Here is a 14002-nt window from a genome sequence, read left to right as displayed (position 1 = left end):
TATGCTCTGTACATTTGATCCCCTGTGTATTGCTAATCATTTTTGTAACTTCTTTTAAGTAATTTTAAAGGTATGGGCATCACGCTTCGTTATTTATTAGTAAGTAAGGAAGTGATAGGATGCTCTTCCTTTGTAAAAGGGAATTGTATTTACCCATGGTTTCACCCTGTGTGTGTACAGTACATGCAGCCAAAGTGACAGCCAACATCCCAGACTGAAGACATCAATGTGTTCACTGGGTGCAAACAGCTCCCCCTTGTGGAGAATCTGCAGCTAAATGTGAGAAAGTTATAAGTCAGTTTTAGGGCCTGGACTCTAGATGTTATTGTATACCACTGGTTTAGTCTTTTGATTCTCAAGTAAGTTGAGCATTAACACCTTATTTGGTTATCTGTGGATGGTGACACCATTGTTTGTGTGGCATTGCATCATTATTAGATGGAATAAATAAGGATGTATGAATTCACACCTACACACGCACCACAAAGCTAATAAAAACGGTGACAATTCACACGGCATGGCAGAGGTCCATTTAGCCGTTGGTCGGAGACTGTTACTGTAAGAAAAATAAGAAAAATGGAGAGAGGAGAGTATGTCAACTCACCAGCTAATGAAAGGACGGATGGAGAGGAAACAAGAGAACCACGTCATCCAGGTCAGAATACTTTAAGTAATTTTAAGTTTTTTCTTTGATCTGATCATTTTATTGTTTCGTCTTTGGAGGCAGCTTGCAACTTTTGTCATGTGACTCATGCTAATTGAATATGTTGGTTTGCAGGCTTCCTTTAATAAATGATATCATGTTGTATTGAATGTGTGTAATGAATCCTGCAAGTTAGCGTTTTTACATTTGAAATATAATTATATTTTAATAGTAAATCTTCTAAAAGGCTTGTTTACAGTTGAAAGTCCCTGGTTTCATGTTGGTGTGGACATTATTAACAACGTTATCTTCTAACTAGTCTAGATTCATGTAAATCTTCAAATTTAAAATGGTAGCTTCTATTTACAGTAAAAGTAAACAAGTTCGTCAGTGACATCAATGTCATAGAAAACTTGAACAAAAAAACACTTCCTCTTTTGTCAACCCCAAAAACATCAAAATAGTGTAATTTATTCTGCCATTATTAGTCATCTCTCTTTTCATGGTTAAGTTGGTTATTGTACATAAACAGATATTATTATACATATATATTATATATATATATGTTAATTATATACGGTAAATAATAAACATTTAAGTTGAAAAAAAACAAAAGGGCTTGAAATGCCATAGTTAAAAAAATGGAACTAACTCTAAAAATGGCAGAAAAAATGCATAACTATAACTGGTAATAGCATTTCCTTATGTTGATATATATTTATATGTGTTGGTATAATTAAAGTGCTATGTTTGTTTTTAACCTGTAGGAGGGTCAAAAACCTACATTTTGGTGGCAGTCAGTTTCGGCCTGCTGTGCATCGTACAGTCTGCTCTCAATATTTCTTATTGGCTGCAAGATGGTGAGTATCAGCCCCCACTTTTCACATTAACTACAAACACACACACACACACACACACACACACACACACACACACACACACACACACACACACACACACACACACACACACACACACACACACACGAAACATTTTAAAGATTTCAGGGACTGGATCTTCTGTAGAGGTAATAAAAAAACGATTTAGAAGTTGTGAATAAAATGAACTTGGATATGCTTTAAAAGATTGTGTGTAATGAAACCACTGAGTCCAACCAACAGTCGATGTTATGTATTGTTTTAATTGTCTGCAATTTGATTTTGTCCCAAAACACTTAACTCTGATTCCCTTTCTAGCAGAGTGTTGTATCCAGTCACACAACATTTCAACAAACAATTTCACCAAGATGTGTGTTGGTGACATCGAAGCCCTGATTTTGGAGAGAAGCCAACTGGTTCAAGAGAGAAATCAACTGGATAGAGAGAACGAGCAACTGGTTCAGGATAAGAATCAACTGCTTCGAGAGAAAACCCACCTGATTAGAGAGAAAACTCACCTGATTCAAGAGAGAGACGGACTGGTTCAAGAGAGAGATAAACTGGTTCAAGAGAGAGACGGACTGGTTCAACAGAGGGACAGACTGGTTCAAGAGAGAGACGGACTGGTTCAACAGAGGGACAGACTGGTTCAAGAGAGAGACGGACTAGTTCAACAGAGGGACAGACTGGTTCAAGAGAGAGACGGACTAGTTCAACAGAGGGACAGACTGGTTCAAGAGAAAGACAAACTGGTTCAAGATTCTAAGCAACTGGTTCAAGACAAAGAGCTTCTGGGTCAAGAAAGAGACCAACTGGTTAGAGATAACAAGCAACTGGTTCAAGAGAAAGACAAACTGGTTCAACAGAAAGACAAACTGGTTCAACAGAAAGACCAACTGGTTCAACAGAAAGACCAACTGGTTCAAGACAAAGACGGACTGGTTCAAGAGAAAAACAAACTGGTTCAACAGAAAGACCAACTGATTCAACAGAAAGACCAACTGGTTCAACAGAAAGACAAACTGGTTCAAGACAAAGACGGACTGGTTCAAGAGAAAAACAAACTGGTTCAAGAGAGAGACCGACTGACTCAAGAGAAAGATGGACTGGTTCAAGAGAGAGACGGACTGGTTCAAGATAGAGACGGACTGGTTCAAGAGAGAGACGGACTGGTTCAAGAGAGAGACAAACTGGTTCAAGAGAGAGACCGACTGACTCAAGAGAAAGATGGACTGGTTCAAGAGAGAGACGGACTGGTTCAAGAGAGAGACGGACTGGTTCAAGAGAGAGACAAACTGGTTCAAGAGAGAGACGGACTGGTTCAAGAGAGAGACGGACTGGTTCAAGAGAGAGACGGACTGGTTCAAGAGAGAGACAAACTGGTTCAAGAGAGAGACCGACTGACTCAAGAGAAAGATGGACTGGTTCAAGAGAAAGATAAACTGGTTCAAGAGAGAGACAAACTGGTTCAAGAGAGAGACGGACTGGTTCAAGAGAGAGACGGACTGGTTCAAGAGAGAGACAAACTGGTTCAAGAGAGAGACCGACTGGTTCAAGAGAAAGACGGACTGGTTCAACAGAGGGACAGACTGGTTCGAGAGAAAGACAAACTGGTTCAAGATTCTAAGCAACTGGTTCAAGAGAAAGACAAACTGGTTCAACAGAAAGACAAACTGGTTCAAGACAAAGACGGACTGGTTCAAGAGAAAAACAAACTGGTTCAACAGAAAGACAAACTGGTTCAAGACAAAGACCAACTGGTTCAAGAGAAAGATCAGATGGTTCAGATGGTTAGCGAACAACAAAATCAGATAAATAATCTTCAGTCAGGTGCGTGAGTTTCTTCTTTTTGAAACTATGTATTATTTATAAAGTTTATGGTTGGCAATGTCATCTCGGAATGATGGAACATGTTGTCAGACGGTGTTTTTCTCTGAATCTGGTTTCCTGTAGCACTGCCAGCTGGTTTAAGTTTTCACTTATCATGGCAAATGTATCTTAACATCTTCCTAATTGATTGTCACAACATTTTAATCGGAAATGTTTCCAGAGGAAGACTTTGAATGACTTTTGTGATCATCTGACTTTCACCTAGTGCCATCATCAAATCCTGTCCTTCTTCCCTGTGGTCCTCTGTTGTCCTGTTTGGTTTTAACCACATTCTGAACTGTCCCTCCCAAACTGCTCTGCCTCGTCTTGTAATCGGTCTTCTTATGCCTTGTTTTCTGCTCCATACTGTCCTTCTTTGACTTGTCTCGCCCGTCACATCTTGTTTCAAGTTTCAAGGCTTTTATTGTCATGTGTGCATAGCTACGGTGTAGTAACGATGTGTCCTGTCTTGTTGTGTTTGTTCCTGAGCAGAACAGAACATCCCATATTGTCCCAGTGGATGGCGGAGACACAAGTCCACCTGTTACCAGCTTTCTTCTAGTGAGAATACCTGGCAGCACGCAAAAGAAGACTGTGAGTGCAAAGGATCCCATTTGGTGATTTTGAATGATGAAGCAGAAGAGGTATTTGTTATATTTCTTATATAAATCCTGATATTCTGATATTATCCTGCAGCCAATTCCTTTATGGTTAGTCTCACCAATCAAAGTTGATCAAGTATTTTGAATTCCCTTCCTTCCGAACAGAAAGTTGTCCGTGGATTTGGAGGTGATGCCAAACTGTGGATGGGCCTGAGAGGTTACAGAAATTGGCAAACCAACGACTGGGAGCTGAAATTGGAGGATTCAATCCCCCTGTGTTATGAGTAAGGCTTTTTACATCTTTAGGAATTTAAATGATGATCCTGTTTTTAAAGTTAAGATCTGTTTTGGCAGACTGACATTAACATAATACCTGGTTAACTGGGATAACACATTGACTTACTTTTATTCAAACAAAATCAACCCATAACTGCCATATACTTTTCCACCCTAAACAAATCCACTAAAACTGAATTTTGTCTTTTTCTGTAGAAACTGGAATAATCAGACATGGGATGATGGGAGGAATTGTTTTTGTGCATATGTTGACTTTGGCTCGTCGTGTTTGAAGAACTGGTTCAGGGGCGCCTGTCAAGAACATCACTATTGGATGTGTGAGATGCACCCTGGCTCTGTGGCGTGAATAAGACTCAACCCAACGAAAACATCTGCAATCAGTCTGTCTCTCAATTACAAACATAGACAAGTATATTTAACATACATATAATTGATCTTTTATTCATTGTAATTGATGGTTTTCTACACTTGTATATTATAGATGCCATTTTATGACCACTGTATGCTTTTTATCATTTTAAAATAAACGAAATATCCCTAAATACCTTTAGGTGGATGTTTTGTTATAGGGGGAAATGAAAACACTGACATTAAGGCCAAAACTAGAAGGCCTAATGGGTTATTTTTAAAGGAAAAGGTCAGATAATAACGCTGTTAGACCTCAAAGACATTACAGGGGGAGTCTCTTAGTTGTCAACAAATTAAGATACAAGGTCAATGGAAGGGGAAGAATTCCACAAGTGTACCAGCAGTAAAGAGGAACAGAAAAGCAAGATTTAAAATGATTAGGGCTTAGAATAAATGGAGAGCTTATCATGTGTCCTGTGTGTGAAATGAATTTTTAGGGAAATGAAAGCGCTTGTCAGGGAGAAAAATTGTCCAGGGCGTTTCAAATTAAGCAAGAGAACTTACAAGAAACGGCAGGATTCTTTTAAAAAATGGCACTTCTTTGTTTATCGGCCCTCTGTCGCTCCACTGTTGTCAGCTTTAATGGAGTATGTAGGAACAGTTACAAAAAAAAAAAAGTGCAAGAATCCTAGATTTAAGCGTGTATTGCATTAACTGATTTTCCTGTTCAATCTTAATCCTCGGCAAGAGTTGCTTCATCCAATTTTGGAGATTTTGCATTCTTGCTCGCAGCTTTATTCTTAAGAACACATCAAGTAGAATATCAAAACGGGAAAATGGGATTTCTTTTGAATGTGTTGAATAAATCTTTTGTTTACAAAATGTTATTTATATGACTGTTTCACTGATGTAAGCTCCTGCCTAACTCAAATAATAAATAATTGAAGTGCAGTTAAAGTGAAGGGTGCTTTGTATTTATTATAATCTGCCATAGGGCTGCCATTAAACATTTGTTTGATTCTCATTGATCCTTTTCTCATTTAATTCACTCGTTCAATCAAGTTTCAGAAGATGTCGAATAAAATGTGCTTCAGAGTTTCCCAAAGCCCAAGATAACATCCACAAATGTTCAGTTTTGTCCATATATAAATGCAAATGTTTGCTCTTTAGCACTCAAGATATACAACTGTGCCTGATTTGGGCTTTAAACTTCATTTTTTCGACCCGTAGATTTAGTCCCAATGAAAACATCTGCAATCACTCTGTCTCTCAATCACAAACATAGACAAGTATATTCAACATACATATCATTTATCTTTTATTCATTGTAATTGAAGGTTTTCTACACTTATATTATGGACGCCATTTTATTATAAAATAAACGAAACATCCCGAAATACCCTTAGGTGGATGGAAGGCCTTTATTTTTAATGGAAAAGGTCAGATAATAACGCTGTTAGACCTCAGAGACATCACAGGGGGAGTCTCTTAGTCATCAATAAATGTAGATACAAGGTCAATGGAAGGGGAAGAATTCCTCAAATGATCCAGCAGTAAACAGGAACAGAAAAGCAAGATTCAAAATGATGAGGGCTTTCGAGGGTTAACTTAGAACAAATGTAGTGCTTATCATCATGTGTCCTGTGTGTGGCCCCCCCCTCACACTCACACACACACACACACACACACACACACACACACACACACACACACACACACACACACACACACACACACACACACACACACACACACACATACACACACCACAAAAGCTATAAAAACGGATACGTTCACACATTTACAAAGAGCTTTATGTAGCTTTGGTTGAAGACTGTCGCTATAAGAAAAATGGAGATGGGAGAGTATGCCAAATTACAAGCTAATGAAACAACAAATGGACGGGCACAAAGAGAACCACCAGGTCAGAATACTTCAAGTAAGTTTAAGTTTTTTATTTATTTTTTATCTCTGACCCTTTTAAAAATGTTCTTTAGATGGCAGCTTTTAATTGTTTTTCCATGTGAATTGTTTTTTGGGTTTCGCAAGCTTCCTTAAAGAAATAAAGCTTATTGATACATTTTTACGAAACGAACAAAACAATCCAAATATAAATAATCTGCTTTTCTTCATTTTGTTGCTTATTTTTTAAGTTATTCATTTTAAAATGACTACTCTTTTAAAGGACTTCTTAAGTAATAACATACATCACAGAGTCCCTGGCTTACAGGAATATTACTTCCAATTGTATATTTTTTATTTTATTTCCAACTAGTCGTAATATATGTTGAGCACATCTTCAAATTTAAAGTTGTGGTTTTTTTTTTACTGTAAAAGTTAAAGATTCTGTGCAGCCGATGATCAAATACAATGTTCTAAAAATGTAACATCAGTAATACTTTAAAATGTTTCAAACTTCCTCCTAATTTGTGAGTGTGTTAACTCTTCTGGGAAATACTCAGTAGGCCTATACTGTAATCTTTTCCACCGTACATCTCTATTTCTATGGTTCAGTTGGTTACTGTACAAAAAAAAAGATGCGATTATATATTTGTATGTTAAGTATAGTAAACTGAAAGGGCTTAATAAAACTAGAGTTTAAAAAAGACATGAACCCAATACAAACGACTGAAAAATGCAGTGCGTGTAACTTATAATTATCTTCATGTTAATGTTAATATTTTGGTGTTTGTGTGTTTTGCCTGTTTGTAGGAGCGTCAAAAACCTACATTTTTGCGGCAGTCTGCTTCGGTCTGCTGTTCATCGTACAGTCCGCTCTCAATGTCTCATTTTGGCTGCAAGCAGGTGAGTTTCAGCACTTTCCTTCAGCACACAGTTAAAAAATAAATAATTGGATACATCCCACAGCATTACGTAAAGGTCCCCTATTATGCAAAATCCACTTTTTCATGTCTTTTATACATTAACATATGTCCCCTCCATGTAAAGAAATTCTGAAAGTTTCAGGAAAAAAGATTCTCTCTCTTTTTGTCCTGAACTATTTACATAAAAACGTCTGAAAATGAGCTCATCAGATTTTGGTCACTTTGTGATGTCACAATGTTTTTTTTGGATTGAGTAACCATTAGCCAATCACCAACCAATGTAACCCCCCCACCTTATCACCTGAATCTTCTCTTAGAGCACCATTCCGTTTTTTTAACCAATCACGTGTCAGAGGGGCGTGACCAGCAGCAGCTCATTAGCATTTAAAGCTACAGACACAGAGTCAGCACTTTTGAAACAGGGCTGAAACAGAGAGGATTATGGGATGTTGCAATGATCTGTTTGGTGTTTTAGACAAACGCTTCAGAGATATGTTTTGTATATATCTGTGACCTATAATATATTGATGAAAAACAGGATACTAGGGGACCTTTAAAATATTTGTCCACTTCAAGTCAAGTCAAGAGATAACATCGGAGGATGACAACTTCTTATATGTTTCTCTTTCTAGCTGAATGTTCTACCCAGTCCAACAACGCTTCGGCGAACCATTTCACCAAAATGTCAGCTGTTGACATCGAAGCCTTGATTTTAGAGAAAGACCGACTGGTTCAAGAGAATGATCAACTGGTTCAAGAGAAGAAGCAACTGGTTCAAGAGAAGGATCAACTGGTTCAAGAGAAGGATCAACTGGTTCAAGACAAAACGCAACTGGTTCAAGAGAAGGATCAACTGGTTCAAGAGAAGGATCAACTGGTTCAAGACACAAAGCAACTGGTTCAAGAGAAGGACCAACTGGTTCAAGACAAAAAGCAACTGGTTGAAGAGAATAAGCAACTGGTTGAAGAGAAGGACCAACTGGTTCAAGAGAAGAAGCAACTGGTTCAAGAGAAGGACCAACTGGTTCAAGAGAAGAAGCAACTGGTTCAAGAGAAGGACCAACTGGTTCAAGACACAAAGCAACTGGTTCAAGAGAAGGACCAACTGGTTCAAGACAAAAAGCAACTGGTTCAAGAGAAGGACCAACTGGTTCAAGACAAAAAGCAACTGGTTCAAGAGAAGGACCAACTGGTTCAAGAGAAGGATCAACTGGTTCAAGAGAAGGATCAACTGGTTCAAGACACAAAGCAACTGGTTCAAGAGAAGGACCAACTGGTTCAAGACAAAAAGCAACTGGTTGAAGAGAATAAGCAACTGGTTGAAGAGAAGAAGCAACTGGTTCGAGAGAAGGACCAACTGATTCAAGAGAAGAAGCAACTGGTTCAAGAGAAGGACCAACTGGTTCAAGAGAAGAAGCAACTGGTTCAAGAGAAGGACCAACTGGTTCAAGACACAGAGCAACTGGTTGAAGAGAAGGACCAACTGGTTCAAGAGAAGGACCAACTAGTTCAAGACAAAAAGCAACTGGTTCAAGAGAAGGACCAACTGGTTGAAGAGAAGGACCAACTGGTTCAAGACAAAAAGCAACTGGTTCAAGAGAAGGACCAACTGGTTCAAGAGAATAATCAACTGGTTCAAGAGAAGGATCAACTGGTTCAAGAGAAGGACCAACTGGTTCAAGACAAAAAGCAACTGGTTCAAGAGAATAATCAACTGGTTCAAGAGAAGGACCAACTGGTTCAAGACAAAAAGCAACTGGTTCAAGAGAATAATCAACTGGTTCAAGAGAAGGACCAACTGGTTCAAGACAAAAAGCAACTGGTTCAAGAGAATAATCAAATTCAGTCGGGTGAGTCTATTTTTAACCCTTGCATGGTGTTTGGGTCAGTGGGACCCGGTTTCATTATTTAGCTAAAGCAGGGAAACAGGGTTCAGGGGAGTGGCTGTACCCGTAGGATAGAAAAGGGGGAAGTGACGTCTGACTCAGAGGTCGCGCGGCTGTGGAGAAGAACGTGTTGCCCACATTCTGTTACTGAGTTTAGGCTAGTTAGCTAGAAGGTTTATTGTTTTGTGTGCAGTCACTTTTGCCTCCACTTGCTGTTCAAATAAATGTTGAAAGAAAAAGTAAATCTGTTTACAGTTCTGTTTTATATGGGTGCTGAAGAAGAATAAGAAGAATTGGGAGGGATGAAACCCTCTTTAATGGTCACACATGCAGAGCACACAGCACACACAGTGAAATGTGTTCTCTGCTTTTGACCCATCCTAGTGCCAGGAGTCTAGTACTGGGAGCAGTGGGCAGCTGTTGTAGAGCGCCCGGGGAGCATGGGAGTGAGGGGGGAAGGGGGGTGTCCGGTGCCTTGCTCAAGGGCACCACGGCAGGGCAGGAGGTGAACTGGGACCTCTCCAAGTAGAAGTCCACAGTCCAAATGTAGGTCTGGTCGGGGACCTGAACCGGCGACCCTACGGCTCCCAGTCCAAGTCCCTACTGACTGCCATAGATTTAATCCCTAATTTTGCTCTCAAAGTGCACCAGATTGATGCATTTAACTTCAACATTTAAAAACAAATCATCCCAGGGGAGCTTGCCACCGGACCCCCCTAGAGGAGGTGAGGTCCACCACCTGCCCACACCCCCTGTTAAATTGTCTCACCCACATTGAGGATGCTTCCTACGCCCATGTTTTATTCCTTGTGTCAAGTCAGGCAAATTGGGTCAAAATGTTATTGCATCAATGATCTGTTAACATTAGTTAACAGCTCTAGGCAACTCAAGGGCTCAGGTAATGTGATTACTATATGAATAATTGTCCAAAATAACATAAAATGCATAGGGTTTTTTGTTAAGTAACATACTTTCGTCGCCGGCCGGCCGATACATGCCGCGCATTAAGTGGGCCTGTCTGTCAATTAAACCCCGGGCCACTTTCCCCCCCCAGTCCGCCCCTGGGCCAAGCTAAAATATCTTGATATATATATATTGAGTGAAGTTCCATGAGATTTTGTCAGACGATGTAATATTTTTGCTGAAATGTTCTTAACCTGTGAAATATCTAAACATTTAAATCTGTTTAGAAAATGTTTCAAGACTCTCTGACTTCTTTTATTGCAATCATCAAATGTGTCCTCTGTCTGGTTCTGTCCTCCCCTGCCCTTCTTTTTCTTCTGTCCTGTGTTTTCTTCTTATGCCTTGTTCTCTGCCCCATCTTGCCCTTCTCTGACTTGTCTCTCCCCGTCACATCTTGTCCCGATGTGTCCTGTGTTTGTTCCTGAGCAGAACAGAACATCCCATGTTGTCCCAGTGGATGGCAGAGCCACAAGTCCTCCTGTTACCAGCTTTCCTCAAGGGAGAACACCTGGCAGCATGCAAAAGAAGACTGTGAGAGCAAAGGATCTCATTTGGTGCTTTTGAATGATGAGGCAGAAGAGGTATTTGTTATATTTCTTATATAAATCCTGATATTCTGATATTATCCTGCAGCCAATTCGTTTATGGTTAGCCTCACCAACCAAAGTTGATAAAGTATTTTAAATTAACTTCCTTCCGAACAGAAAGCTGTCCGTGGATTTGGAGGAGATGCCAAACTGTGGATGGGCCTGAGTGGTAAATTAAATGGGCAAAGCAACCACTGGTATTTCACAACGGTCGATTCAAGCCCCAGGTGTTATGAGTAAGGCTTTTTACATCTTCATAAACTTGAACGATGATCCTTATTTAAGATCTGACATTGACATATTACATTTTGGACTTTATTACACATTGACATTTAGCAACTAACTTTGATTGAAACAACTGGTAAATCTTAGCAGCTTCAAAATAAATTAACCAAATCCACCCAAGGTTTTATCCAAACATTATCCTTAAAAATCACCAAATGCTCATTGCATACTGTAAAGATAAATAAAGGGTACAACCCTGAAAACTAATCAGTCTATTACATGGCTTACATCTGTTACGAACCTTGACAGACACTTGGACTCAAACGCACAACTCAAAAGAAAGTTTGTTGTTCAAAAGGTCTTTACTTTGGATAAGTATAAAGTTCAAACAAAAAATCACTCCTGAGAGGCAAAACGTAGCAAAGCAGACTACAAACTAAATAAACTTGACTATGATCACAAAGTACAAAATCTCTAGGCGTGACAAGCTGGCTCTCTTAATGGCACAAGGCACAAGACGAACTGGCACAGGACAGAGGGAGACAGGACTATTTATACATGAGGTAAGTGGGAACAGGTGGAAACAATCAGGGGCGGGGCAGACGCTGACCATGGCGGGAAAACACACAAAGGGAGGAAGTAAGGGGACCTGAAATGAGAGACAAGAGGTAAGTACAAAATAAAACAGGAAGTGCAATGACAGGACTAGACAGGTGAACAAAAAGACTTGACTTAACATAAATCTAACCTGGGCTATGAACTAAACGTGAAACAATAACATGAAACTGATTAACATGACATGAATAATTTAGCAGACATGATGGGATGTTACAACACCGACTTACATGTGTACATCAAACTAACACAGTCAATCCAGAAGTGCCTTGCTTTTCCACCCTAACAAAATCCGCCAATCTGTATTTTGTGTTGTTTCATAGAAACTGGAAGGTTATACCGAGTCTTGGGAATGACACTTACTGTGCATATGTGGAATATGACCCGTCGTATTTGAAGAACTGGTTCCTGGCCAGCTGTCAAGAACAACACAAGTGGATTTGTGAGAAGAAGCCTGCATCTATCTGCCGTAAATAAGACTCAACCCATCAAACACATCTGCAATCAGTCTGTCTCTCAATCACAAACACAGACGCATTTATTTAAAGGGGCCCTCTTGTACTTATTGGGGTTGTCCCTCTCCTGTGTGTGTGTGTGTGTGTGTGTGTGTGTGTGTGTGTGTGTGTGTGTGTGTGTGTGTGTGTGTGTGTGTGTGTGTGTGTGTGTGTGTGTGTGTGTGTGTGTGTGTGTGTGTGTGTGTGTGTGTGTGTGTGTGTGTGTGTGTGTGTGTGTGTGTGTGTGTCTGCCATTCCTGCACAGGGTTACAACATTGTTGATAAATTCAAGCACTGACCCCTGGCTGTTCTCACATTCCTGCATTATGTCTTCCGGGAACCAATCTTAATTCTTTTCACATTCTATCCCAGCTGCAAATATGGGGCGAGACACAATCAGTAAAGCTTCGCCAGTTTGGATCCTTATCACAACTGATCAAGATGGCCAAACGATTCTCTGCTCAGAGGGCCTTGCAAATAATTTTGGAAGAGAGAGTACCATTTGATGATGATGTAGAGGAAGAGGAAGAGGTTTCAGAATTAGAGGATCACATTTCTGAGAATCTTGAGTCTGACAGTGACTTTGAAGAAGAGGTTGAGATTGAGCATCAGCTAGTTACAAAAAAAAGACGAGCCACAGGACCAGCCGGTCAGTGGGCAAAAAAATGAGTAGCACTTTAAATCATTAATGCGATCTAACAAATGTAAAAGGGCAAATATTAACCATATGCTGTTTATATTGCTTGTAATTGGGATGAAGTAAACATCTGTTGAGTATTTCAACACAAAATAGTTTGATTGTGTTGAATTGAAACCCAAGAACACAAGCTGAATAACAAAAATATGAACATCACACAAGGGATGAATCTGTATTGATTTATCTATATATATATATATATATATATGTAAGGTTGGTAATGTCATTCAGTCGTCCTGTCAGTCCACCACTTTGGGCCAAGCTAAAATATCTTGATATATATATATTGAGTGAAGTTCCATGAGATTTTGTCAGACAATGTAATATTTTTTGCTGAAATGTTCTTAACCTGTGAAATATCTAAACATGTAAATCTGTTTAGAAAATGTTTCAACACTTTGTGACTTATTTTATTGCAATCATCAAATGTGTCCTCTGTCTGGTTCTGTCCTCCCCTGCCCTTCTTTTTCTTCTGTCCTGTGTTGTCTTCTTATGCCTTGTTCTCTGCCCCATCTTGCCCTTCTCTGACTTGTCTCTCCCCGTCACATCTTGTCCCGATGTGTCCTGTGTTTGTTCCTGAGCAGAACAGAACATCCCATGTTGTCCCAGTGGATGGCAGAGCCACAAGTCCTCCTGTTACCAGCTTTCCTCAAGGGAGAATACGTGGCAGCACGCAAAAGAAGACTGTGAGAGCAAAGGATCTCATTTGGTGGTTTTGAATACTGAAGCAGAAGAGGTATTTGTTATATTTCTTATATAAATCCTGATATTCTGATATTATCCTGCAGCCAATTCGTTTATGGTTAGCCTCACCAACCAAAGTTGATAAAGTATTTTAAATTAACTTCCTTCTAAACAGAAAGATGTCCGTGGATTTGGAGGTGTTGCCAAACTGTGGATGGGCCTGAGTGCTAACCCGAATAGGCAAACCAACCACTGGGAGTTGAAAACGTTTGATTCAATCGGCCTGTGTTATGCGTAAGGCTTTTTACATCTTTATAAACTTGAACAATGATCCTTATTTAAGATCTGACATTGACATATTACATTTTGGGCTTTATTACACATTGACA

At 39.6% G+C, this 14002-nt stretch overlaps 2 protein-coding genes across 2 annotated transcripts in view; both read left to right on the top strand.

Moving 5' to 3' along the window:
- The first annotated feature begins 266 nt into the window (after window positions 1–266).
- Window positions 267–5594, top strand: LOC307047699 (uncharacterized protein). The gene is made up of 6 exons (XM_079694819.1): window positions 267–655; window positions 1411–1503; window positions 1840–3351; window positions 3883–4034; window positions 4158–4276; window positions 4485–5594. The coding sequence occupies exons 1-6, from the start codon at window positions 577–579 to the stop codon at window positions 4633–4635; spliced, it is 2106 nt and encodes a 701-aa protein (XP_079550945.1). The 5' UTR covers window positions 267–576; the 3' UTR covers window positions 4636–5594.
- Window positions 5595–6459: 865 nt separating this feature from the next.
- The window catches only part of LOC307013503 (uncharacterized protein), a gene marked incomplete at its 3' end in the record, with an annotated part of 22704 nt that continues 15161 nt past the window's right edge, over window positions 6460–14002 (top strand). Inside the window, exons 1-8 of the mRNA XM_079640903.1 lie at window positions 6460–6576; window positions 7350–7442; window positions 8095–9312; window positions 10741–10892; window positions 11016–11134; window positions 12062–12207; window positions 13514–13665; window positions 13789–13907. Of these exons, the coding sequence (XP_079497029.1) occupies window positions 6489–6576; window positions 7350–7442; window positions 8095–9312; window positions 10741–10892; window positions 11016–11134; window positions 12062–12207; window positions 13514–13665; window positions 13789–13907 (2087 nt within the window). The 5' untranslated portion in view covers window positions 6460–6488. The remainder of the gene's footprint in view (window positions 6577–7349; window positions 7443–8094; window positions 9313–10740; window positions 10893–11015; window positions 11135–12061; window positions 12208–13513; window positions 13666–13788; window positions 13908–14002) is intronic.

Source organism: Notothenia rossii (genome assembly GCF_949606895.1).
Source record: "Notothenia rossii genome assembly, chromosome: 7".
NCBI classification, from domain to species: domain Eukaryota; kingdom Metazoa; phylum Chordata; class Actinopteri; order Perciformes; family Nototheniidae; genus Notothenia; species Notothenia rossii.
Note: the sequence above shows the minus strand (reverse complement) of the source record. Positions and strands in the feature narration are given on the sequence as shown.

Bases quoted from the DNA above. Each gene is read 5' to 3' on its own strand.
- LOC307047699 (XM_079694819.1), top strand. From the start codon at position 577: ATGGAGAGAGGAGAGTATGTCAACTCACCAGCTAATGAAAGGACGGAT. The intron at 1,504-1,839 runs GTGAGTATCAGC...TTCCCTTTCTAG, and splicing joins TTCTTATTGGCTGCAAGATG to CAGAGTGTTGTATCCAGTCA. The intron at 4,035-4,157 runs GTATTTGTTATA...CCTTCCGAACAG, and splicing joins TGAATGATGAAGCAGAAGAG to AAAGTTGTCCGTGGATTTGG.